Source organism: Ursus americanus, chromosome 21 (genome assembly GCF_024610735.1).
Source record: "Ursus americanus isolate L20-20 chromosome 21, mUrsAme1.1.p, whole genome shotgun sequence".
NCBI classification, from domain to species: domain Eukaryota; kingdom Metazoa; phylum Chordata; class Mammalia; order Carnivora; family Ursidae; genus Ursus; species Ursus americanus.
In genome coordinates this window covers 26731765-26756670 of record NC_142147.1, presented here as the reverse complement: position 1 = coordinate 26756670, position 24906 = coordinate 26731765, and the positions used below count along the sequence as shown (strand labels likewise).

The window sequence follows — 24906 nt, the reverse complement described above, 5'->3', positions numbered from 1 at the left end:
CTAAGGTTGTAAACCTAAGTTGGAAACCTTAAAAAAAAAAAAAAAGAACTAAATGCAGTGAGGCGCCCAGCTGGCTCAGTCTGTGGCGTGTGCAACTCTTGATCCCGGGGCTGTGGGTTCAAGACCCATGTTAGATACAGAGATTGCTTAAAAACAAAAACTTAAAAAAAAAAAAAAAAAAAAAAAGAACCAACAACCAAGAGGGCATCTGGTGGCTCAGTCAGTTAAGCATCCAACTCTTGACATCAGGGTTGTGGGTTCAATCCCCACACTGGGTGTAGAGATTCCTTAAAAATAAAATCTTTAATTAAAAAAAAGAGAGATTGAGAAAAGAGGTTGGGTCAGTTGGTTAAGCATCCAACTCCTGATTTTGACTCAGGTCATGACTTCAGGGTTGTGAGATCAAGCCCTGTGATGGGCTCCATGCTCATGGAGCCTGCTTAAGATTCTCTCTCCCTCTACCCCTCCCTCTCTCTCTCTCTTAAAAAAAAAAAAAAAAAAAAAAAGCTAAATGCAGTGTTATGCATTACTAACAAATACTTGTTAATTAAGTTAAATGTTACTGCATTAAAATTCCATATAAACTTTCCAAAAAGAAAATTTCCCTCAAATATTTTCTAGAATTTCCAAAGATTTTAATTTTAGGAAAATCCAACCAAGTATATTATACATTAAGAGATATATAAGCTGCCAAAGAACAAGCCAGACACTTATGAGCTAAATGCTTTTTGTATGTATCCTGTAGCCTTACGTTAAATTTCTACTGCTTATCTCTTGTTTTCTCCATTTCTAAACTGAAGACAATATTGCAGAAGACTATAATTAAAACTAGTTTTCACTTAACGGTGACATATGCATGAGATAAACCTGATTACAGGAAGTACAGGAAGACACACTATTTATTAATTTACAGTGAGAACGCAAATAACACCTTTTGGAACAAAGTTACCTTTAAATGCACAGTTTTCCAAGTAGGTAGTAAAAAAGCACTGCACATTAAGAATGTAACTTGATGATAGCTTGGTAAAGCAAGAAGCGAAAACTAAATTAACTTTAGTGATATGTCCTTTTCTCCCAAACACAAAAGGTGAAAATTGCCAAGAAGGCTTTATGAGAAAGCTGTAATTTTTCTTTAAGAGGTCATAAATGTATTCATTTTTGGAGATGAAAGCCTGTTTGAAATTTCCCAAGCTGCTTCAAATTGTTTACAACACTAAAACTTCTTCAGTATTTGATGGTTATTTCAACTTCTGAGTTAAAGACTACTGTCTCATACGACAGTGTCATATTTGTTTTCATATAAATTACTCATAAAAGTCTCCACGCATAGTTGGACTGTTGGGCAAACACTGTAGAGTTCCAAAGGTCACTCCAATGACAAGTTAACAGTTTGTTTCGTCGATGATTCGCTCTTCTAAATAACCTCTGTGGCACTTACTTTAAGGCCTTGGAGAAGAGCGTATCTGGCAGCCTGGTGAGCAGGTTATGCTGAATATCCAGTGCCTCCAGGGGGATGTGCTCCACCAGCACCGGCAGGCTCTGCACCTGATTGTGCCCCGCCGTCAGCTTTCTGAGACTCAAGCTACTAAGGATTCTGAGGGCAACAGTACAAAGAAACAAATGAAAAACTTCATTAAATCATTTTTTCTGAGTCTGCCCTTGGCCATCTCCCTGAAATCGGTAAACTAACAGAAACCTGTTCTAGACAGTCTCACCACCGGCAAGCGCCCGAGCCAACAGAACGGCCACGACCATATGCTTACCCACCACCCACTAGGAAGTCATTATGAGGTCATTTTGGGAAAAGGTGACTTAACAAAAGCAAACAAAACAGAACAGATCTAAACAAAAAAAGCAATTTCTAGAATAAACTGATTTATATTTTAAGTCTAGACAGCACCAAAAATTCAGTCAATTTATTAATACAGTTTATCCTTGAATAACATGGATTTGAACTGCGAGGGTCCACTTACACGTGGATTTTTTTTATAAAGGCAGTATAGTACTGTAAATGTATTTCCTCTACCTTATGATTTTCTTAATGAGATTTTCTTTTCTCCAGCTTACTTCAAGAACAGAGTATAAAATACATACAACATACAAAACACGACTACTTATGTGATCAGTAAGGCTTCCAGTCAACAGTAGGCTCTTAGTAGTTAAGTTTTAGGGGAAGTCAAAAGTTACATGTGGATTTTCAACTGTGCAGGGGTCGGGACCCGTAACCCCACATTGTTCAAGGATTAACTGTAACTGATCGTAATAAATAACAAAATTTATTATAACAAAAACTACTACTTACTTAGTGCTTAAAATGTGCTAGGCCATTTTAACTATTCAGTTCAGAAGGGTTAAGGGACTTTGATTTGCAAAAGATCTCACACTGAATGTGGGAAATAGTAGCGTCAGGACTTGAACTAAGGTCCGATTCTAGCTGCGTTCACACCTACTGTGCTGCAAGCCTCTAGTTTATTTTAAAGACTCCACTAGGTGACAACTACACATCTTACACCTCAGTGCTTTTGAATATCCCATTCCCTCCTCTCCCAGTACCTCCCTCTCTCCCCCTCTGCGTACAGAAATCTCACCATCTTATAAAAAGGTCAACTCAAATATGTAAATCTCTCCTAAAGCATTCCATAATTGTTCAAAATTGTGAATTTCTAAAACATTTGACTCATACGGTGTAATGACGAAGAGTGAAGGCTTCAGAATAAGAACAACCTAGTCCAGTGTGACTCTGGACAAGTTACCCAACCGCTGCAGGCCCTCATTCCCTCACTTGTAAGATGAGAATAAGAGCGTCTATCTAATAATAAGGTGGTTAAAGGATTAATAAGGTAATAAAAGTGAGGTTCTTTTTTTTTAAAGATTTTATTTATTTATTTGACAGAGAGAGAGACAGCCAGCGAGAGAGGGAACACAAGCAGGGGGAGTGGGAGAGGAAGAAGCAGGCTCCCAGAGGAGCAGGGAGCCCGATGCGGGGCTTGATCCCAGGTCCCTGGGATCACGCCCTGAGCCGAAGGCAGATGCTTAACGACTGAGCCACCCAGGCGCCCCTAAAAGTGAGGTTCTTAAAACATTACTCAGTTCATAATAACTTATCCAATACAAATGATCTATTATCACAATCAGATCACTGATCTATGCCAATGACTCCTGTTACATTTTATCACAGTTATCTGTGCACGAGTCATCCCAAATATCCACTTACCAGTTCCATGCAGGCCAAGACTGTATATTAGCCATTACTGTACTCCTTACAGCACTTCACACTGCCCTGCACTCAGCAAGTACCCAATATTTATCAAACAAATGAATGAAAATACCTTTGAAAGGCAACCCAAGGGGCACCTTGGGTTAAGTGTCGGTTAAGTGTCTGACTTTGGCTCAGGTCGTGATCCCAGGGTCCTGGGATGGAGCCCCGCATTGGGCTCCCTGCTCTGCGGGAAGTCTGCTTCTCCCTCTGCCTCTGCCCCTCCCCCTGCTTGTGCTCTCTCTGTCTCTCAAATAAATAAATACAATCTTTAAAAAAAAAAAAAAAAGGCAACCCAAATTTAGGAAAATAATTACACATACATACAAACACATATCAATACATACATAAACACACACATACCTCATGGGAACCTCTGTCAGAAGATTATAGCTCACATCTAATATTTCCATCTTCTTTGCTTCACAGGCCCAGTCAGGGACACACTCTAGCAGGTTTCTACAGAAAATAATTAAAAAAGATATCACTGAAGATGATGAGTGGAACTCATTTCACTAGTCTGTAAGGTATCTGTTAACTGGCCTGTGAGCTCCTTGAGGGCAGGAGCACTCTCCCCAAGGCATCCCTAGCACACCACCTGGAATATAGAAGGTGCTCAATGAATGTTTGTTGATAGGCAGAGAGAGAGACAAACACACGATCATGTATTATATTGGATCAATTATGCCACCTGCTCAAAGAAGACACTGAGGCTCTGAACACTAAGGAAAGCACAGAGTAAAGAGACGGGCTGAGGAAAGACAATGAAAGCAGTGGCGTTCTAAACAGACTTTCAAAGACGAGTAGGATTTGCACAGGTAATGAATGACTGGAGGAGAAGAAAAGGAAATTGTGGAGAAAACGAACCAAGTCAATACAAGTGAGGAAGAAGGGACAAATGTAAGTAGTGACAGAAGCTGCAAGTCATTTACAACGTGAGCCCAGGCCACCGGGCAGATAGTGAGCACAAGGAATTCTATGTTCAGATGCTACTTAGCTTCTCTAAGGCTCAAAGGGTCTATTGACTGACAGATCACATAATGAGGCAGAAAGAAGCAGGTGCTGTAGGAGATGCGCAGATACTGCTACAACAGCCTAGTGAAGGGAGCACTTTGCCTGACGTGGAGGATCAGGGCAAGCTCCCCAAGATACACGATATCTGGGTTAGAATCTGAAGAATGTTGTACACTGACCCAAGATGACAAAGACATACTAAGAGGTGACAACACGAGCTAGAGCAGCAACAAGAAACGGCATGATGGATGTGAGGAATAATCAGCAGTCTGGTGATGCCAGAGCAGCAAATATGGAGCCAAGGGGTAAGACACAACCTGGAGAGACCTAAATCGTGTCCAGAAGGCTGTGACTTTATCCTGCAGGTACGGGGATCACTGAAGGGTCTGCAGCAGTACAGAGACAAGGTCAGCGTTGCACCTTCACTAGCTCACTCTGGATACTCAGAGGTCTGGCTGAGGTGTTTTTTTAGTAAAAGGAAGCTGTTACAGAATTCCAGACAAGAAATGATATGAGCCGAAATGGGTGGCAATACACACAGAAAAGAGGGGAGGGATTGTCCATCTGACAGGACTATCTTACGATAATGCCAAAAGCTGAAACAGACACAAGACAACAAGCTAAGTGATGCTTGGGGGAGTGGATAAGGAGTTTCATTTGGCACGTGTTTGAGGTACTTGTACTTGGAGACGGGCAGGTCAAAAATGCCTCATGTGAAACTGGACACATGGGTCTAAGGCTGGAAGAAGAGGTCTGGGCTGGCGATCCAGGTGACACTGATGCTGAAGTACAGCTGAAATCACTGGAGTAAATGAGACTTTGTCACATGAGAACGTAGCACACAAGGACAGGCCCGGAATAAGTGACCTGTAAAAGGCTGGCTGAGGACAAAGAGTATGCGGGAGACAGGAGTGGTCGAAGCAGCATGAAAAAAAAAATCAGACCGTATTAGCCAGCTGAGGAAAAAGTATGCTTGAAGAAAAGAGAGCAGGATTTACAGTGTCAGTACAGAAAAGTTCCATATGAGAGGCCGAAAGCAAGCTGTGATGGGGATAAACAAATGGGAACTGAGGGAACTGAGCCAACAAATGAAAATACCTACTGAGAAATTTGGACAAAAGGGAATGAGAAGAATTAGATGGTACCTAGAGGGGCTGCAAGAGAAGGCAGACTTTGTTAAGAGAGAAGAGGTGTGAGTGTGCGTAGATGGAGAAAAAGGAAGAGCCTGGCCACACACGAGAGGGGAGGAAGTGGTGACTCACAGAGCAAGGTCTGGAGCAGGGGAGTGGATGCCATCTCGGGCACAGAGGCTAGACTGGACTTGAACAGAGGAAAGAAGAGGAGAATGGATACGAATCTACATGCATTTAAGCAAGGTGGTAGGAAGCTGAGGGAGATCACCTAAGATGATCTCTATTTTCCCAATCAAGTGAGAAGCTAAGCTTTGAAGTGAAGGAGATGGGGGGCAGTGCTGCTGAAGGAAGCTGAGCAGTGTGGAGCGGATGCCCAGGATACGGGAAGGAGCTGACAACAGAAAAGACTGATAAGTTCCAGATGAGGTTGGAAACTGTGACTTCACAATAGTGTTCATATGATTTTCTTTAGCAATGATCAAGCCCAGAGAAGGTAAACCTTAGTACTGACCTATGCTGGGGTTTTGCTGAGAAGACAAGACAGAAAGAAATGGATGGAAGGGAATCTAGAACAAGAGCTTAATAATAATGGTAACAAAGTAACAATAACAAAAAGAAACCCGAGTATACCAGTTACTATTTCCTGAAAAGACTATTTTATGCCAGGCACCATACTAATATTTTGCATTTAGTATCTCATTTAATCTTTGATGCTGACCATATAGGATCCTGTCCACTTTCTACCTGCTCTACCACTCTATAATCACAGGATTTAAGAAGCTACCTTGTAACTGTGTGTTTGGTTGTCAAACTCTCCACTAGTCCATAAAACTCAACCACTGAATCCTGAATGCCCAACAGTGTCAAAAATGAAGGAAAGAAAGCAAACCTCAGTTGTATTTGTTCTTGACCAACAATGTAAGTAATAAAATCCTGAATATAATCAGTATCTCTCTGACCATCAGACTAACATGGGTCATAAGAATACCAAAAAAATAAGAGAATAAAAATTTAAAAATAAGTCACTAAAAACCAAGAATTATCTGATTTCAATCAGCAAAAAAGGAAATCACTGCCATGAAGGAGATAAAAGGTCTTCTTTGTTTGCATCTCATTCTAAATCCCCAGACTTTAAGAATGAGTAATTCACAGGCACCTTTCCGTTTCAAGAGGACCGTCCCCTGAAATAGATGGTATGGCAATTAAAAGTATTTCTCCACTCATCCTTTCTCCCTTTTCCAGGCTAGCCAAATATTTCAATGTATTTAGATGTCTTATACTTCAAAACTACCAAAGTATCCATATCCATCTCTTAAACATTAAGAATCAAACAAGCACCACTCTCATGAGACACACTCACCGGGAAAGCTCTAGAGAAGTGAGTTGACTGGGTACTGGATAGACATTCACCGCTGTCAGCCCTAATCAAAAAAACAAACAGGTGTTAGTGACACTCTCCAAAGAAGAAAGTAACTGAGAGTAAACAAGGGCAAAGTGGCTCAGTGTGATCACCAGGGAGAAAACTGATGTCATCTGCTGAGATGAACTGAAGACAAAAAGTTGGGTAACTCGCAATGACTAACTTTGACTACCTGATCCTGACCTGAAAACCAAATAAAACAACTAACTGAAGGATCCTGTGTACTGGTCTAGACTCACACTAGTTCAGGCAGCTGTTAAATCGCAGCAGTGACTACTTAGCTTTTAAACTTAAAAAAAAAAAAAAAAAAAAAATCGATTGGATTTTTACTGTCAATATTTTAACTTTTAATTAAAGCAAAACATAAATACAGAAAAATGCAACAATCTTAAGTGTACAAATCAACGAATTTTTACAAACAGAATCCAATGGGGTAACCAGTACCCATATCAAGAAACGGCGCATTACCAGCTGCCCCTGAATCCCCCCTTGTTTCCCCTTTTAGTCACTTCCCAATAGGGCAACCCCACCCTAACTCCCAATACCACAGATCATTTTTGCCTATCCATATAAATACACACATACGGTCTGCATACTTTTCTGTCTGGCTTTATTTCCTCCACACTGTGATTGTGAGATTTGGTCCTATTACTGCATATGGCTATAGTTCATTCATCTCGTGGCCATACTAGATTTTTTATGTCAATATACCACAATTTATTCAACCATTTTAGAGCTGGTGGGCAATGAAGTCTTTTCCGGTTTGGGGTTACTATGAATTCTGCTTCCATGAACATTTTTGTCCATGTCTTTTGTGGACTAACGTAAGCAGCATTTATACTGGGTGTAAGACAGGAGAGAGACAGAGAGTAGATAAGTGCACAATTTTCCAAAGTGGCTGTACCAATTTAGACTCACAACAGTGGACACTGGTATTTTCAGTCTTTTCCATTCTAGTCACTCTGGTAGGTGTGTACTGGTGTCATGCTGGGGTTACAATATGCATATCCCTGACGACCAGTAAGGCTGAATGCCTTTTCCTACATTAACTGACCACCTGGATAACCTCTTTTGCGAAGCTGAGTTCTTTACTTTTGAGGCATCAGAATTACAAGTGCTGGGGTGAATTCCTCTAGGCTGTAGAACATAAGGATTTTTTCTGCCAACAGAGCAGCTAACTTCAAGCGAGCCCTGTTTAGTAGGGCACTGTGAGCATCTCAGTCCCCAAAGACAGCGTGTATGTCAATGAGGCCTTTTCTAACAGGGCCACTCATTCAGATTCTCTAGATACATTTAGAATAGAGAATGGGCCTGAGAGCAAATATCTACATGACAAAAGACCGACTACCATCTCGCAATATCTATGAACAGCCCAAGTGGACACTCATCAGCTTTGACACCGTTTTGACCTAAGCAATTAATCTAAGCTACAATTTGAAACTTCTCTAGCAAGGTAAAAGGCAATGAAAAGTGAAGTCCTTATCTTTTACCCTAATGTATTTTAGAGATACAGAAAAGAGAATAAAATAATGAACATTCGTCCACCCATCATTCAGCTTTTAACAAATCTTCACATTCTGCCGTATATGCTCCAGACTTTTTTAAGAATGAAAACACTGCACAGACCAAGAGGTAAACATCCTTGTGAACAGGATTTTTATCCTTCCCATGGGTTCTTTATCCTGTTATGGCATACATATAGCTAAGGAAACAACATTTCTGTGTGTCTGAAAATCTGATACAGCTATCTTGGTGTACATATGCTTTTTTTTCCCCTCAAAAAATGTTTCTAATATTTTCCCAGATTAATACACAGAGCTTTAGGGCATTCATTTCCATTGCTTTGTAATATTCTAGTGTATAAATATGTCACTGTTTACACATCTTCCTATCAGTAGTCGTATTTTTTTTTCAACGTAAGGAACACAACTGTGATAAACATTCCTGTACACATCACCTTACGCACATGTGAGTGTCTCAGGGAGATACACCAAACGGAGGAACTGGCAGAATATGGGCTACACGCATCTCTGACTTTTCTTAACACTGTAATTGCTCTCCAAAGTGACCCTCTCAGTGACAACGTATGAGAGCTGAATTCTCCACATCTTCAATAGCACTTAGCAGTATTTTTTTTTAATTTGATGAGTATACAATGGCATTATCAAAATTTGCATTTCTCCAACACTTAGTGATACTGAACATCTTTCTCCATCCCTTCCTTAAGCACAGAAAAATTATACATATAATATTCTATATATTATACAATATATTATATATACTAATATATAATATATTATAATTTTCTTGGTAAAGAATGCTCCATAAAAAGAATGGCACCAACAAATATGGGGCCTTTCACATTGAAAAATATTCCTGGAGCAAATCACTATTGAAATTGAGTGGCTTCTTGGTCTAGAACTGAGGCAGCACAAAGTTTTAGACTAGAAATGGGCAAAGCTTTTTCTGTAAAGGGCTAAGCCTGTGGTAAATGTTTTAGGCTTTGCAGGACCCCCCCCCCCCCCCACCGGTCTTATAGCTACTTCATTCTGCCAATAACCTGTAAACAAATGACCGTGGGCATGTTCCAATCAAACTCTATTCACTGATACCTGAATTTCATAGAACTTACCCAAGTCAAAATCATTCTTCTTCTGATTTTTTTTTAACCCTGCCATTAAAAAAATGTAAAAACCCATTCCTCGAGGGCCATATAGAAACAGGTGGTGGGCCAGATCTAGTGCCTGGGCTGCGGTTTGTCAACCCTTGTTATAGGCTATTATTGATACTCTTTTTTGAACATGCTTGCCCCATCCTCCTACCCCTTCTTATTCTGCAAAATGCCTTTTATTAATAAATACTCAGTGAATCTCCAAGTATCCTGCAATGCCTTTTTATGCATATCTCAACCACTTACATGTTGACAGCAAACTTAAAAGACAAAGCTGCTCTCAGTGAACCTAAAACTAGACTTTCAGAGTGGCTGAGCAACACCACAGATACCACTGTTCTTCGAAAGCTCTGACAAGAGCTACAAGAGAAAAACCAGGAGGCTGGACAGAGAACTCACTGTTGGAACTGGCATAGAGAGTTCGAAGGGAGAAGCCACTGAGTGTCAGCTCTCTCAGCTGGTTCCGTTCACAGTGCAGCTGTTCCAAGCTACATAAGGAGCTAAGATCTAAGTCAGCCAGTTGATTGTCCCGCAAATCCATGTGGGTGATGTATTTATTTCCCTCCAGATTTTCAGTAACCACGGTTTTCAAATGGTTCATCCTTAAATATTCAGAAATAAGGAAATCATTAGAAATAAATTCTACTAAATATGCTTACCAAAAGAAAAATAAGAGAGGTATGATTCCTTTCTCTTTCCTAAACAACTCAAAAAGTTGCTTCATTTTGCAAGGTATTAAGTAAATAATAACAGACAGCTGTACCTTGTGTTCTCTGTTTATAAACTTAAGAGAATCCAGACTTGCAAATACATATACAAACTAAGTAAAGAGAAAGGGAAAAAGGACCATGCCTACATAGTTAGTTAAAAACTTACATCCAGATACTTAATAAAGTTAGGCAGGGATGAAGAAGCAGGCCAAAGGAACAAGAAGATGAATCTAACACCTTTCAAGTTAGTAAATAACAAAACAGTTGTGGTGGACCATGCAGAGAACAAGAGGAAGCAGCCATACTTTCTCCTGGGGCTCTGCCTCCTCTTTCTTGTGCTCAGGTTCACATTACTTTAATTAACAGAGAGGAAAATACTCTGTATCTATATGGAATAGTTCAAGGGCAAACTATAGAAAATGGCTTCCCTTCTATACTTGCAGAGAACACACAGGCATGTTGTCACTCCCCTGTATCTCAATAAATTTTTATGTTACTATTTCTTTACAAGGAACATCAATGGCTTAGTGTAAATAGAAGATTTACTCTATGAGTATGTGCCTTTTATGTGTATGTGTCTTTTACCAGCTTCCTTAAAGAAAAGACTATAACTAGAAAATAAAACCTACAAAAAATTCATAAGAAAATCTTTAACATTTTTTTAACATTTTAAATTAACATTTAATTGTAATACAAGGGTTATCAAGAAGAAACCTACTGATTCAATAGAAAACTAGTCAACTGTAAGGAAAAATACAAACTACCAATTAGCATATTAAAAAGATGCTCAACCTCACTCATAAATAAATGCTGATTAAAACAATGAAGTACTATTTTCTCCTAAAACACTGACAATAAGGAAAAAGACTGCTCAAATCCAACACTGACAAGGACGTGAAGAAATGGGAATTCCATAAAATGCTGCTGGGAGGGTAAGTCAGAACAACCTTTGTCAAAGGTAATGTGAAAGTCTCTATCATGCGGTACACCTACCTCACTCATAATCGCTCTGCTACTGAGTGAAAAATGAAGCTTTACTAGAGTTTGGAAAATATACACTGTTCTAAAATCCCAATGTTTTAGAGAAGTCTATATAAAGAGAAACCACAAAAGACCATCAGAGGTCCATGTAATGGAAGACACGGTGAAGAACGGCCTCACCTTAAATCCACATGTTTGATATGGCTCATCCTGTTCAGCACCCCAAGGTTGAGGACTTCCAGGCGATTTCCTGCCATAACCACTTTATCTAACATAGTGAGTTTCTCATAAACCTCAGGAATTTGACTAAAATTGTTAAAGGAAATTCCCAGGGAAGAAAGCTGTTGCAGATTTCCCAATTCTTCTGGTAAGGTCGTCAGAAAGTTGCCATCAAGACAGAGGGTTTGAAGACTGTAGTAAGAAAATAAAACAAGACTTTATGAAAGGTTTTAATTGGAATGGATAGAACTAAAGGGATAGATTCTCACTTATATCACTAATTTATTATGAATCCAATAATGACAAAACATCCTATCTATAGAGACTCAATGACACACATAATGCCATGGATGGTCCCTCCGACGTCAAAAATCGTCAGAACTTCTGCTGTTGAAACTGAGGGGCTAACTAGTCGCCCCCGCAAGCAAGTAACAGCTGCTGACTAGAATCCTCATAATTACATGATTTACTTCACTGCCAGAGCTCATGTGACTACTTTCATTCCGAATGCCAGACAAGCCCCTTATGCTGCAAGTAAAAAATGAGTCTAGCAAAATCAGATACTTACTTTAGTAGACTGCCAATCTGACTTGGCACGTCATGAAATCCATTACAGGAGAGGTTGAGCTCAGTCAAGGTAGAAATCTCACATAACAATACAGGAAACAACCCAAGTTTATTATGGGACAAGTTCAGGCCCTTCAACTGAGAAAATCTAAAATGTAAACATACAAATTATAGTACAGAATAAAAAAGCCATCTGTTTTAAATGTCCACTGTAGAATTTGTTTCACAAATATCTACTAAGCACTCACTACATGCCAAACATCACTCACAGCACAGAACGCTGATGCCTAACCCCGGCTCCACACCAAAAAGGAGACCAGGTCTAGGGCAATGGGAGTTCTTCTCTCTTCTCCTTCAAAAGGCACAAAACCTTGGAAAGCTCATGCTGGTATAACTATTTTATATCAAGTCATACTGATATACTTGAAATCTATCAAATTTCTATATGCAATATAAAAAACCTTGTAACAATTCACCAACTCATGGACACAGGAATAGCTAACAAAAATGCACATCAAATCCCATTATAAGCAACTTCTTTTTACATATTGAAATTATATTGGCTCAAATGTTACTTGAAATGATGGGCACTTAGAACTTACAAATATGTATGTGATATATGGAGTTTTACTGCAATACGGTCTCATAGAGAACACAGGGAAATAGTAATTTTTAGTGCTTCTGTTTTGTTCCTGGAAATAGAAGTATCTTTACTGTCTTACCCAGAGACAGTATCATCATACACTGGGTCCACAGGAATCACTCTGCTAATTCTACTTCGGAGTATTATACTGATGATTATACTAGTGCAAGAGGGTAAGGCTGAGGTGGTGCTCTCCACGATGATGATCTGTATCACCTGCTTCTAGACTGGAGTCATTGGTACCTCACTCTAATACTCTGCTTTCAAATTTTCAACTTTTGATTTCCAATTGTCCTGACCTTGAGTACTGATTGTTCCTTTGGCTTGGTGCCTTGACTTCAGAATTCCTAATCCAGACCTCAAACTACATTAACCTTATTTTCACAGTGACTGAGAAGAAAATGCTAGAAACCCACTTCCTTAAAACTATGGCTTCTGTTGTTTTTACATACTAATATAATTAAAATTATTATCTCATTACTTGATAGAGGCTTGCTTATACCTAAAAAGCTTTGTAAAACACATCATATGGGATAAAAATCACAGTGCTTTCTCAAAATTATTCTAGAAATATTAGTTAGTACGTAAAATACGTAATTTCAATGTATATTATCCTTTTTTTAAAAAGATTTTATTCATTTATCTGAGAGAGAGAGCAAGCAAGAGAGAGCACGAGTGGGGGAGAGGCAGAGGGAGAGGGACAGGGAAAGGAACAAGCAGATGCCCCAGTGAGCGCGGAGCTCGACACAGGGCTCAATCCCAGGGCACTGAGATCGTGACCTGAGCTGAAGTCAGACACTTAACCAACTGAGCCACCCAGGCACCCCAGAACGTGTATCATCTTTTTAATTACCACCTAATTTGAATGCTTTAATTTCCAATTTCTCCCTTGCTCACAAGAAGCTCACACAATTACTTATACTAAATATTTATTCACTTCTATCCACTTTTAAAGTGTGGAGGGTGGGAAGGAGGAATATATTCTAACAAAGGAACTCGAAAATATATGGGCCACAGTCCCTTAGGAGTGAAATGGTTCGTTTATCAGAAGAGAGAGGTTTCATAGCTGTCAAAAGGCTTAGAAGCAAATACACAGGAAAGATAAAAGCCCCAATCTGGGAGTGGAATTCTTGAAAATAGGCCTATTTCCTTTAAGTTATTTGACATCTATGATTCAAAAACTTGCCACATACTCAATCTCCCAATTTACCCTGGCTTCAGATCATGCATCACTGTCACTGACTTATGTAACAAGATTATCCAGATCAATGGCAGCTCAACACTGCCTCTACAACAGAACATTTGCATCTATCTTTTGTTTCATGGAGAGGGAAAGGAGGGTAAGAAAACTGTACGAATAAAAAATTTTACTTCCTCTTCAAAATGAGGGGAAATTTTCAAATATATACACGATGGTAAGCATGCTCACTTCCAGGTACAAACAATTAAGACAGTGATCACAATTTGGCTTGAATAAGTTAGTCTGGAAACCCATTCCCCAAATACCTATAGAGAGTGTCAAGGCCCCCCGGTCTTTCCAGCTGCATGAAGTTGTGTCGCAAATTGAGGTAGGTGATATCTTGACTGTAGAAGAGATGCTCAGGGACCTCCTCAAGGCTGTAACATGAGAGGTCAACAGTGCTGATTCGCTGGGACACCACCTGAATAGGGTCAAGGAGAAGAGCCATCGGAGCTAGCACCAAATGCCTCTCACCCAGCACAGGAAGGAATGACAGTTACACAAAAAAAGCGCTAATTTTAAAAATGGGAAAGAGAAAAAGGTAACGAGATCCAATTATTCATTTATAAAAACCAGTTTGTTTTTGTTTTTTCCTAAAACCATAAGCTGCTTGAAACACACAACAGTGTGTTTTAAAGTGTCTACAAGTAAAAAGCAAAAAAATACAAATCATAAAGATGAAAAGTTAACATTTCATGCAAGAAGTTGAGATGATTCAAAGTAACTATACAAAACTCTAGCAGGCAGTGTGATATTGAAAGCCACGGCCTTTTGTATCCACACGGGCTCTGCTACTTACCAGTGCAGTTTCTTCATCTGTTAGGAGGATAAAATTAAATAACCCAGCAAACAGCACGCTGCTTAGTATGCAAAAGGTGCTCAAAAAATATTAACTTCTCTTTTTAAGGTCAAAAGAATGGAATAGCTACTTAAAATTGAAACTAGTTTTATTCAGAAGATATTTTATTGCCACTACAATGTATGTACAGAAAATTCAATAAAACCAAAAAAAGTTTATATTTCTAAATAGCATGCTAATAAAAGATGGGTTGTGAAAATTGTTCTAAAAACCAAACAAAAGGCCACTGGAAAAGTCAGTCATGTTTTATGGCATCTCATTATACCAAAACAATCCTTTATGCAACTAAATATTTAGCTCCACAAAAAAAAGTGTGCTAAAATTCTGCAGACAGCTAGAAGAACAAGAGAATTTGGAAACTGCAACACAATTTCAGAGAACTTCATCTTTAAAGACTAAAAAAAGCAGAAATTATGCTGAAAAGCTAATTATCCTCAGCATATAGGAACAATACTTTGTGACAAGAGCACAGGTCACATCCCATAATAAGTTCAAATTTAAAGTGGTTCATCAGGGGCGCCTGGGTGGCTCAGTCGTTAAGCGTTAAGCGTCTGCCTTCGGCTCAGGGCGTGATCCCGGCGTTCTGGGATTGAGCCCCACATCAGGCTCCTCTGCCGGGAGCCTGCTTCCTCCTCTCCCACTCCCCCTGCTTGTGTTCCCTCTCTCGCTGTCTCTCTCTCTCTCTCAAATGAATAAATAAAATCTTTTTTAAAAAAAAAATAAATAAATAAAGTGGTTCATCAAAAAATTTTTAAAAATTAAAAAAATAATAAAGTGGTTCATCACGGCTGTGCTAAATATATACAGACCAAGAAGCACTAGGCTAGGAATTAGGGAACGGCTCCATCTCTCACTGACCACAGTGGTTGAGGGAAAGTCATTTGAATCTCATTGTGTCTCAATTCCTTCAAGGCCATATTCTTCTCACATAGATGGTGTAAAGGTAAATGCACCTGAAAACACTTTGAAAGCTTTTTGTACTACACAAATATAACTAATAAGTTAAGGACCTGATGCAATTCCATTATTTCATTCATTATATACTTAGAGGGGCCTAAAGTAAGATACATAAAAATTATAATTCACTTTGTTGGGAGCGAGTTCAGTTTCAAAATACATCTGTAGTGGGCTTTTACAGTCTTATCCCCACACCAGGACGTTTGATAGTTTATCACCTTGGATGCTTGTCGCTGCCATCTCTGGCACTCGGCCAACGTCTCAAAGCTGACATGATAGGTCTGAGCTTGGGCTCCAGCTGAGCTGAACGCAAGGGAGTGCTGCCGTCGCTTCACTTCTTCCACCTGAAGAGGAGGAGGGGAGAAAACCAAAACCAAGAAGAAGAATCCTAGTCAGAGAGCAAAGGACAATAACAAGACAAAGAACTCAATTTTCTAAAACAGGCAAAAGATCTGAACAGACATCTTTCCAAGGAAGACTGAAAAATGGCCGGTCATGACATGACATGAAATGATGTTCAAATGCAAATCAAAACTGAAAGATACCATGTGACATCTGCTAGGATGGCTAAAATTAAAAACAGAAAACAAGTGTTGGATAACAGGTATTAGCAAGTTATATGGAGAAACTGGATCCCTCATACACTGCAGTGGGAATGTAAAATGGTGCAGCACTTTGGAAAACAGAAAAATGGGCAATTCCTCAAAAGGTTAAATGTAGAGTCACCATGTGATCTGGCAATTCTACTCCTGGATAGATATATACTCAAGAGAACTGAAAACATACATCCACACAAAAACTTGTACATGAATTAGAGCAGCGTTATTCCTAATAGCCTCAAGGGGAAACAACCCAAATGTCCATCCATCATCAGATAAATATATAAACAAAACATGGTACATTCAAACAATGGAATATTATTGAGCCATCAACAGAAGATACCGATGCACTCTACAACACACATGAACCTTGAAAAGATGATGTGAAGTGAAAGACACTCACAAAGAACTGTATATTATATGATTCCATGTACATGAAATGTCCCGAGTTAGCAGATCTGTGCAGACAGAAAGTAGATGAGTAGGTGCCCAGGGCTGCAGAAAGAATGGGGGAGACGATGGCTAAGGAGTGCAAGGTTTCTCTCAGGGTCATGAAAGTATTCTAAAATCGATTGTGGTGATGGTCACAAAACTCTGTGAATATATTAAAAGCCACTGAATTGTACACTTTAAATGGGTGAATTATATGGTATATAAATGATATCTCAAAAAAGCTGTTTAGAAAAAGCAAAGGATACTTCATTGAAGTATGTTGAAGGAATAGGACTTGGGGCATACTCATAAGTAAATCTATTTATTAACTCCTCTGTAAGTCACAACATAGTCTCAATTTGATAATTAAGTATTTGTTGCATGAATACATTTTACTGTTCTGAGTGCTGGAGACAAGCAGGGGAAAACAACAAAGCCCCCGCCCTCAGTGGAATTTGTATTTGAGAAGGGACAAATACTCTAACACCAAAACAGTGATATAATGCAGCATAACATGATATAATATATAATGAATAATATCAGGAAAAATAAAACAGGGGAAAAGCTTGGCAAACAGGGTGAGTGATCTGAATTATGACAGAGCAGTCAAGGAAGGACTCATGAGGTAACATGTGAGCAAAGATCCAGGCGTGGAAACCTCCTGGGCAAGTAGCATTCCACGCACAGCAACAGCAAGTACAAGTCGCTGAGATGCAAGCTACCTGACGTGTTTCAGAACAGGAGTCTCCAGACCCACGCTATAGGAGCCAAAGTCTCCACTGCAAAGGTAATAAGACAGTTCCAACCCTTTCCACCTACACTGGGGCACAATGGAGGCAGCTGCCTGCCTGCAATGGGTGCCCTGGCCTGCTTTTTGGACTTCTTTCTTACTAAGTGCTGGGCTAAATGCCATTTTTGACCCCCTCCAGGGCTCAAGTAGAAAGGGAGGAAGGACAGGAAACTTAAAAGTCAAAGGTTCTTACTAGACAAGCAGAGTCATAACCTGACTTCACAGTCTCTGGACCTAGCATATTTTAAAGGGATGTTTTTCCTCAATGGGTCTTTTTAAGGGTTCTTCTGGTTACCTCCATCCCACCCCAAACAATGATGGCTTCTCCCTTACAGATCACTTGACCTGGCTAATGCATGCTATTATAGCAGTTGACTACTCCCTCCTCAGACATGAAGGAATCTGGTGGTCCACTGACAGCTTGTCCTCAAGGGAAGCCTATTTGCCCCTCAAGATGGCCCTCCTGAACAAGTTCTAAGAGAATCCACCCACTTATCCACCAATCCACCCACTGGCTTTTCCTCTCTCAACCCATTTGGGTCACAAACTAACAAACCCAAGGAGCACACGATGATCCCAATGCATGAGCTAGGCTCTTAGGCTACCTGGCTGCTTTGGTGACAAACTCATCTCTGTCCTCAAGACTTCTTGGTCAGAAGGCAGGACACCAGGGGCACCTGGGTGGCTCAGTCAGTTAAGCGTCTGCCTTCGGCTCAGGTCATGATCCTAGGGTGCTGGGATCAAGCCCCACAGGGGGCTCCCTGCTCAGCGGGGAGCCTGTTTCTCCCTCTCCCTGCCACTCACCCTGCTTGTGCTGTCTGTCAAATAAATAAATAAAATCTTAAAAGAAGAAGAAGAAGAAGAAGAAGAAGAAGAAGAAGAAGAAGAAGAAGAAGAAGAAGAAAGGAAGGAAGGAAGGAAGGAAGGAAGGAAGGAAGGAAGGAAGGAAGGAAGGAAGGAAGAAAAAGAGAAGGCAGGACACCAATCCACTATGCCCCTCTTGCTGCAGGGGACCCATATCGAGCTCTCTTGAATCCTGCTGAAACCTCTTCCACTAGGCTTGAGGAAAAAGGCAGAAGCAATTCCCAGTTGGGGTGGATTCACAGCACAATAGCAGTTCTCTTTAAAGCAATTCTCCCCCCAAATCCAACAACCCAATTCATATAGCTTTGATGAAGATGAAGTCTTTATAGTTATGGAACCACTTACATCTTTGTCTGACATCTCACTTTGATATGTCATAACTATTGAATCTTGGTGAGTCAGCTGGAAACTTCCAAATTATACTCATAAATCATTAGGTTTCTGGTGCCAAGATTGAATCAAATGGCAAAAACACAAAATACTTCAAGCAAAAAAGAATCATATTAAAAAGATCCCAATAAGGGGCACCTGGGTGGCTCTGTCAGTAAGCGTCTGCCTTTGGCTCAGGTCATAAGCTCAGGGTCCTGGGATCAAGCCCTGAATTGGGCTTTGCGTTCAGTGCGGAGTCTGCTTGTCCCTCTCCCTCTCTCTATGCCTCTTCCCCCGCTTATGCGTGTGCATGCTCCCTCTCTCAAATAAATAAAATCTTTAAAAAAAAAACCAATAAAATTAAATAATATTCATAACATTCAATTGTGACCTCACGACAGGATCATTTTTTATTAATAATAAATCACATGAATGAGTCAAAATAAAAGATCTTATTGAAATGAAGAAGAGATATTAATGACTATTTTAGAATAATCTATTTTTCTAAGATTTTATTTATTTATTTGAGAGAGAGAGAGCGCACAAGCAGGGGAGAGGCAGAGAAAGAGGGAGAAGCAGACTCCCTGTTGAACAGGGATCATCCCAGGACCCTGGGATCGTGACCTGAACTAAAGGCAGATGCTTAACCGAATGAGCCACCCTGGCACCCATGTTTTAGAATAAACTTTTAGATATTTTACTATGGGGTATTTGACACAGAAAAATATACTCATATAATGTCAAATACTGAGAAAGGTTTGTAAATCTGAGAGTCTCTTTCCGCCTCTCCCTCTGCCTCCCCCGCCCCATGCTTGATCGCTTGTGCACTTGCTTGCTCTTTCTACAATAAATAAATCTTAAAAAAAAAAAAAGAAAATAATGTTTTTGAGTTCATCCTTATTTTGGTGTATATCAGCAATTCATTCCTTTTTATTGTTCAGTAGTATTCCATTGTGTGGAATGTGCCACATTTGTTCATCAATTCACCAGTAGTCCATGAACATTTGGGCTGTTTCTAGTTTTTGAAAATTATGAATAAAGCTGCTATGAACATTCACATAAAGTCTTTGTAAAGACAGATGTTCATTTCCCAATACCTAGGAGAAATGCTGGGTCATCTGATATGCATATGTTTCAGTTTATAAGAAATGAAAAACTGTTTTCCAAAGTGACTGTACTCCCACCAATGATGAGAGAGCATTCCAGTTGCTCCTCATCTTTGCTAAATTTGGTACTCATCAGTCTTTTGATTTTAGTCATCCTAGTGGTATGCAGAAACTCTCTGATATTGATTTGCATTTCCCTAATGACTCATGACGGTGAGAATCTTCCTATGTACTTATTTGCGCATCTGTAGATCTTCACTGGGAAAGGATCTGCTCAACTCTTCTGCCTAGTTTTTACTAGGTTATCTGTCTTTCTCTCACTGTGTTGTAAAAGTTCTTTATATATTCTGGAGACAAGCCCTTTGTTGCACATAAACTTTCATAAAAATGTTTTGTATGATATTAATATAACCACACTGATACTCTTTTGATTGCTATTTGACTAGCACGATTTTCCCACCATTTCACATTCAACCTTCTAAGTGTTGAGTATGTCTCTTATAAACAGCAAGTACTGGGGGCGCCTGGGTGGCTCAGTCGGTTAAGTGTCTGCTTTTAGCTCAGGTCATGATCCCAGAGTCCTGGGACTGAGACCCCCAACTTGAGCTCCCTGCTAAGCAGGGAGCCTGCTTGTCCCTCTCTCTCTGCCTCTCCCCCTGTTCGTGCACTCTCTCTCTAAAAAATAAATAAAATCTTAAAAAATAAAACAGCAAGTACTGGGATTTTAAATGACAACTTGTATCACAATTATTATGATTACTGATATATTTCTATACATTTCTGTCACTGTAATTTGTGATAATTTACCATGCTAATCATTTTGTTCCTTTCTCTCCACTCTTTTCCTGCCTTCTCTTAGTGTTACAGAATGTTTTACATTTTCTTCTCCCACTCTACTTTTAGTGGCTATCCTTAAAACTTTTACTTAAAGTTTTTCCTAGTAAAGTGAAAAGTTATTTGGTATTTCTATTCTCTTATTCCAAGACTATATCAACACATTATTTATCAAACATATCACTACATCTTAAATATCATTCAGGGTAGTTTGAGCTTTAAGAGTTTATATTTATATTTAAAATATAAAAACATTTTAAACTTTTTATAATTGATATTAATTTGACCGTCACATTTTATCAATGTCTGCACTCATCGTTTCTTATTTCTTACAACTTCCCTTTGAATTTCCTTTCCTTTGTTGTATTCTTTTCTCTTTTTCTTTTTTTTTTTGGGGGGGGTGTCATTTTCTTTTATCCTATTTTCTTCATTCTGTCCTTTAGCTCCCAAGACCAAAAAGAAGTCTCACATCAGTAAGTGGTAGGTTCCTGACCCCTGGTTGATACTGGATTATGCACATTAATTCAGTGGGGACTTGTTCACTTCCTGGTCACAGGCCACATAACCGGTTCCCTCAACCTTTCTAGGACCACAGCTAGAACAAGACTTCGTTCTGGTCAGTGGTTAACAGCTGTTTGGGGCTGGTGGTCGTTGTTGTTTTTCTTTCCAGCTTTCCTTCAGGAGCAGAGTACCACTCAATTCCTGCTTCAAGGAATATGACTGGGCCAAGCTCTTCTCATGAGCAGAGAAATACTTACAGGAGCTGAACTCCTGGGCTGCCGCTGCCATGACCTTTCAGGCCCAGAACCCAGCAGGCCCTCAGATTCAGACCTGCTCACCACATACATTTCTATTCTACATTCCACAGCCCAGCTACGTCTTTTTTATGTATTTACCTTTGGAATCTATCTGTTTTACCAATACTGCTGTATATCTGGACCAGACTGGACATCTCAAAGCATGAATTCACTAAGTCATTTTTGTCTGGGAGTTCTCTAAAATTCATACTGTTTTATGATATTCAAGATGGAAAATAAAGAAACAAAATGATGTATAGCTTCATATAAATATTAACATATCTGTTGCCAGTCATCTGTCGGTCTGTTTGACAGACTTGCAACTGAACTCCCTGCCCAGCATAGGGAATTCTCCAGCACAGACCAGAAATGGTATGCTCCCAACCTTGCTGCTGGAAAGGCACTTGTGACCACCCCCAACTCTGAATTTTAGTCAAATGGGGAAAAAGGAGAAGCTAGAAAGAATCTGTTTTAAGAATGGATGTGGCAGGAGGCTGCAAATGGCGGCATCCTCTGTCTACTTGGGTGTTATGGGTGCCTAGCAGTGGAGGCAGAGGTATCATCAACAAATGAATTCTGCAGCAGAACTTGGGGTATGGACAGGCTTTGGACCTCCCAAAGAATCTGTGATGTAAATAAACCTGTTTTATGCTTAAATTAGCATGAGTAAGGTGGGGTGCCTGGGGGGCTTGGTCAGTTACGCGTCCGACTCGGTTTCAGCTCAGGTCATGATCTCATGAGTTGTGAGGTTGGGAGATCATGAGATCATGAGACAGAGCCCAGCACTGGGTTCTACACTCAGCAGGGAGTCTGCTTCTCTTCTCCCTCTCCCTCTGACCCTCCCCCTCGCTTGCTCACTCTCTCTCTCTCACAAATAAATGAATCTTTAAACAAAAAATTTCGCCTGAGTAGGTTTCTTTTGGTTAAACCTAAGAACTCTAAAACACAAACTTTGTAATGTAATCTTTAATAATGCTCATACTGGCTTCTTTAAAAAGATGTGGAGAAAGCACCGAAAAGTAAATGTGATTTTAATTAAGAAGATCAAACAAATGAAGAATAATTCATTTCTATGAGTCTTACCTTTCCCCCAACCAGAGGCAAAATGTGCATCTTTCCAGTCTGACAATCCTTCACTGAGGAAACAATGAGGCAGGTGCCACAGAGAACAACTAGGCGTTCAGCCCACTTATGCAGCTGGGTCTTTCCCTTGCGTACATTATAGATGCCAGACAGGAGGATTCGATCCAGATGATCCATCTGGCATGGTTTTTCTAAAAGAAAACAGAAGTCACCATCCAGAAGTCACCATTCAAGTAGTGTAAGACTTGTAAGGGAAAAGAAAGCATTGTCTGTCAACATTCAGCAACGTTGTTTACAGATATAGGTTACCAAGCAATATAAGTATTACCAAGTAAGATCTCAGTCCTAAAATGTTATCCATCACTGAAGTTATACAATGGGAGTACTGTGGATTTGGGGCTAGGGAGCAAGATTTTATTTTGGATGCCACTGTTAATTCTTCTTCCAACACAGTCCTATCTCCCATGTACACAGAGAAAGGCAATCTGGCAAGTCAATGAGATCATAGACGTGGGGGCCAGACATGCAAACCTGAGTTTGAATCCTGGTTCTGCCACTTACTTTGTTTCTCTGAACTACTTAATATAATCACTGAGGTTGACTTTCCTCATTTATACAGTTTGGATCTTAATACTACTTATCTTTAGGGTTTTCTTATAAAAAAATTATGATAATTAATGTAAAGTACTGAGGATAGTTTCAGGTAACAAAAGAAGTACTGAATAAATGACAGCCACTATTGTGATTACTCTATTCTAGAAGGAAGAAATTAATAAGTATGGGAGAGCTCTAGCTCTGTACACATCACTCCATTTTCCTGTTCCTTGTGAGGAAAAGCTTATGGCTGATACTTCAATGAACTAGCCCAATCATGGTGGCAGAAGCTCATACGTGCATACGAGAGTTTCTTTTTCTACCTTCCCTCCCCATTAGAAACATTTGTAAGGCTGAGATATAGTGAACAAAACAGCACATTATGACAGAAGACAGGTTCTTGATTAAAGCATGGCTAAAACCAGACTAATTCTACACAGAAATGAACAGGAGCAGCACTAGTATGAGGTGATGCAAACAGCAACATACTGGGAAGAGAGAGAACTGCATCATACCTGATATTACTACAGGATTGACTATAGAACCTGGGCATCACGTATCCCTCTTAACTGTGTTTCCCATATATGATCTGAGGAAAGAGATCACTTCAAAGCTTTAAAACTTTGCATGTGAATACTAGCTCTATGGGAGAGCCATCTCTCCTCCTATATGAGGCCAACCTGCTCGCTCATCCATATTCCAAACTCCACCTTTCTCAGGGAGTCTGGTTCTTCTCTCTTCTCACTCTTCAACTCCACCCTCCTTATTGTTCCTGTCGAAGTTACAAAAGCATTCGCGCTTTCTCCCATGCCCTCTCAGTCTCAACTGTGGAATTCCTTTAGTTCAGTGACTCTCCGATTTCTGTGTGCTCAAGACTTACTATGTGAGAACAGTTTAAAATGTGGGATGCTCACACCCACCCACAGAGAGTTTAATCCACAGGGCCTGGGATGGAACACAGGGAAATGTATTTTTAACAACTATTTCAGGTAGTTTAAATGCAGAGGGTCTGCAAACCATATTTTGAAAACCTGTAAGTTTACCCTTTTGAGGCTCCTGTGTTCTCATTTGTGCCTCTATATTAGCTATCTCTCTGTTACCTCACCTCCAATTTACTCAATTTTCTTCAATCTGGCTTCCAGCCTCCAAACTGCCCTATTCATATGATGATAATGGCCCTCAGATTTCTATCTCCTGCCCCAATCTTCCCTTGGTTCTAATCTCATATATCTAACTGTCTGCTGGACATGTCCAAAAGATGTCCCTATTTACCTCAAATTTCTAGTATCAGACTGGAAGAAAGAAAACTATCTTTATTCATAAATGATAGGATCTTGTATATAGAAAATCCTAAGTGAGCCACAAAAAAGGTAATTATAACCAACAAATGAGTTCAGCAAAGTTGCAGGATACAAAAGGTTTTTACTATATTTAAGATTTATTTATTTAGGGGGCACCTGGGTGGCTTAGTCAGTTAAGTGTCTGCCTTCATTTCAGGTCATGATCCCAGGGTCCTGGGATGGAGCCCCAAATTAGGCTCCTGCTTGGTGGAGGTTCTCCCTCTGCCTCCTCTCCCCTGTTCGTGCTCTATCTCTCTGTTTCAAATAAATAAATAAAATCTTTAAAAAAAAAAAAGATTTATTTATTTATATTTTAGTGAGAGACAGAGCTCATGAGAATGCGAGCAGGGGGAAGGGCAGAGGGAGAGAAATCCTCAAGCAGACTCCCTGCTGAGCACAGAGCCCAATGCAGGGCTTGATCCCAGGAC

At 39.8% G+C, this 24906-nt stretch overlaps 1 protein-coding gene across 2 annotated transcripts in view; it reads right to left on the bottom strand.

Moving 5' to 3' along the window:
* PHLPP2 (PH domain and leucine rich repeat protein phosphatase 2) overlaps nt 1-24906 on the bottom strand; it is a 72925-nt gene that overhangs the window by 16070 nt on the left and 31949 nt on the right. For both annotated transcript variants that reach the window (XM_045810297.2, XM_045810298.2), the window contains exons 4-12: nt 22545-22735; nt 15889-16014; nt 14121-14275; nt 11973-12119; nt 11366-11596; nt 9894-10096; nt 6764-6824; nt 3620-3715; nt 1439-1594 (exon numbers count right to left, since the gene is read on the bottom strand). In XM_045810297.2, coding sequence (XP_045666253.1) covers nt 1439-1594; nt 3620-3715; nt 6764-6824; nt 9894-10096; nt 11366-11596; nt 11973-12119; nt 14121-14275; nt 15889-16014; nt 22545-22735 — 1366 coding nt within the window. The remainder of the gene's footprint in view (nt 1-1438; nt 1595-3619; nt 3716-6763; nt 6825-9893; nt 10097-11365; nt 11597-11972; nt 12120-14120; nt 14276-15888; nt 16015-22544; nt 22736-24906) is intronic.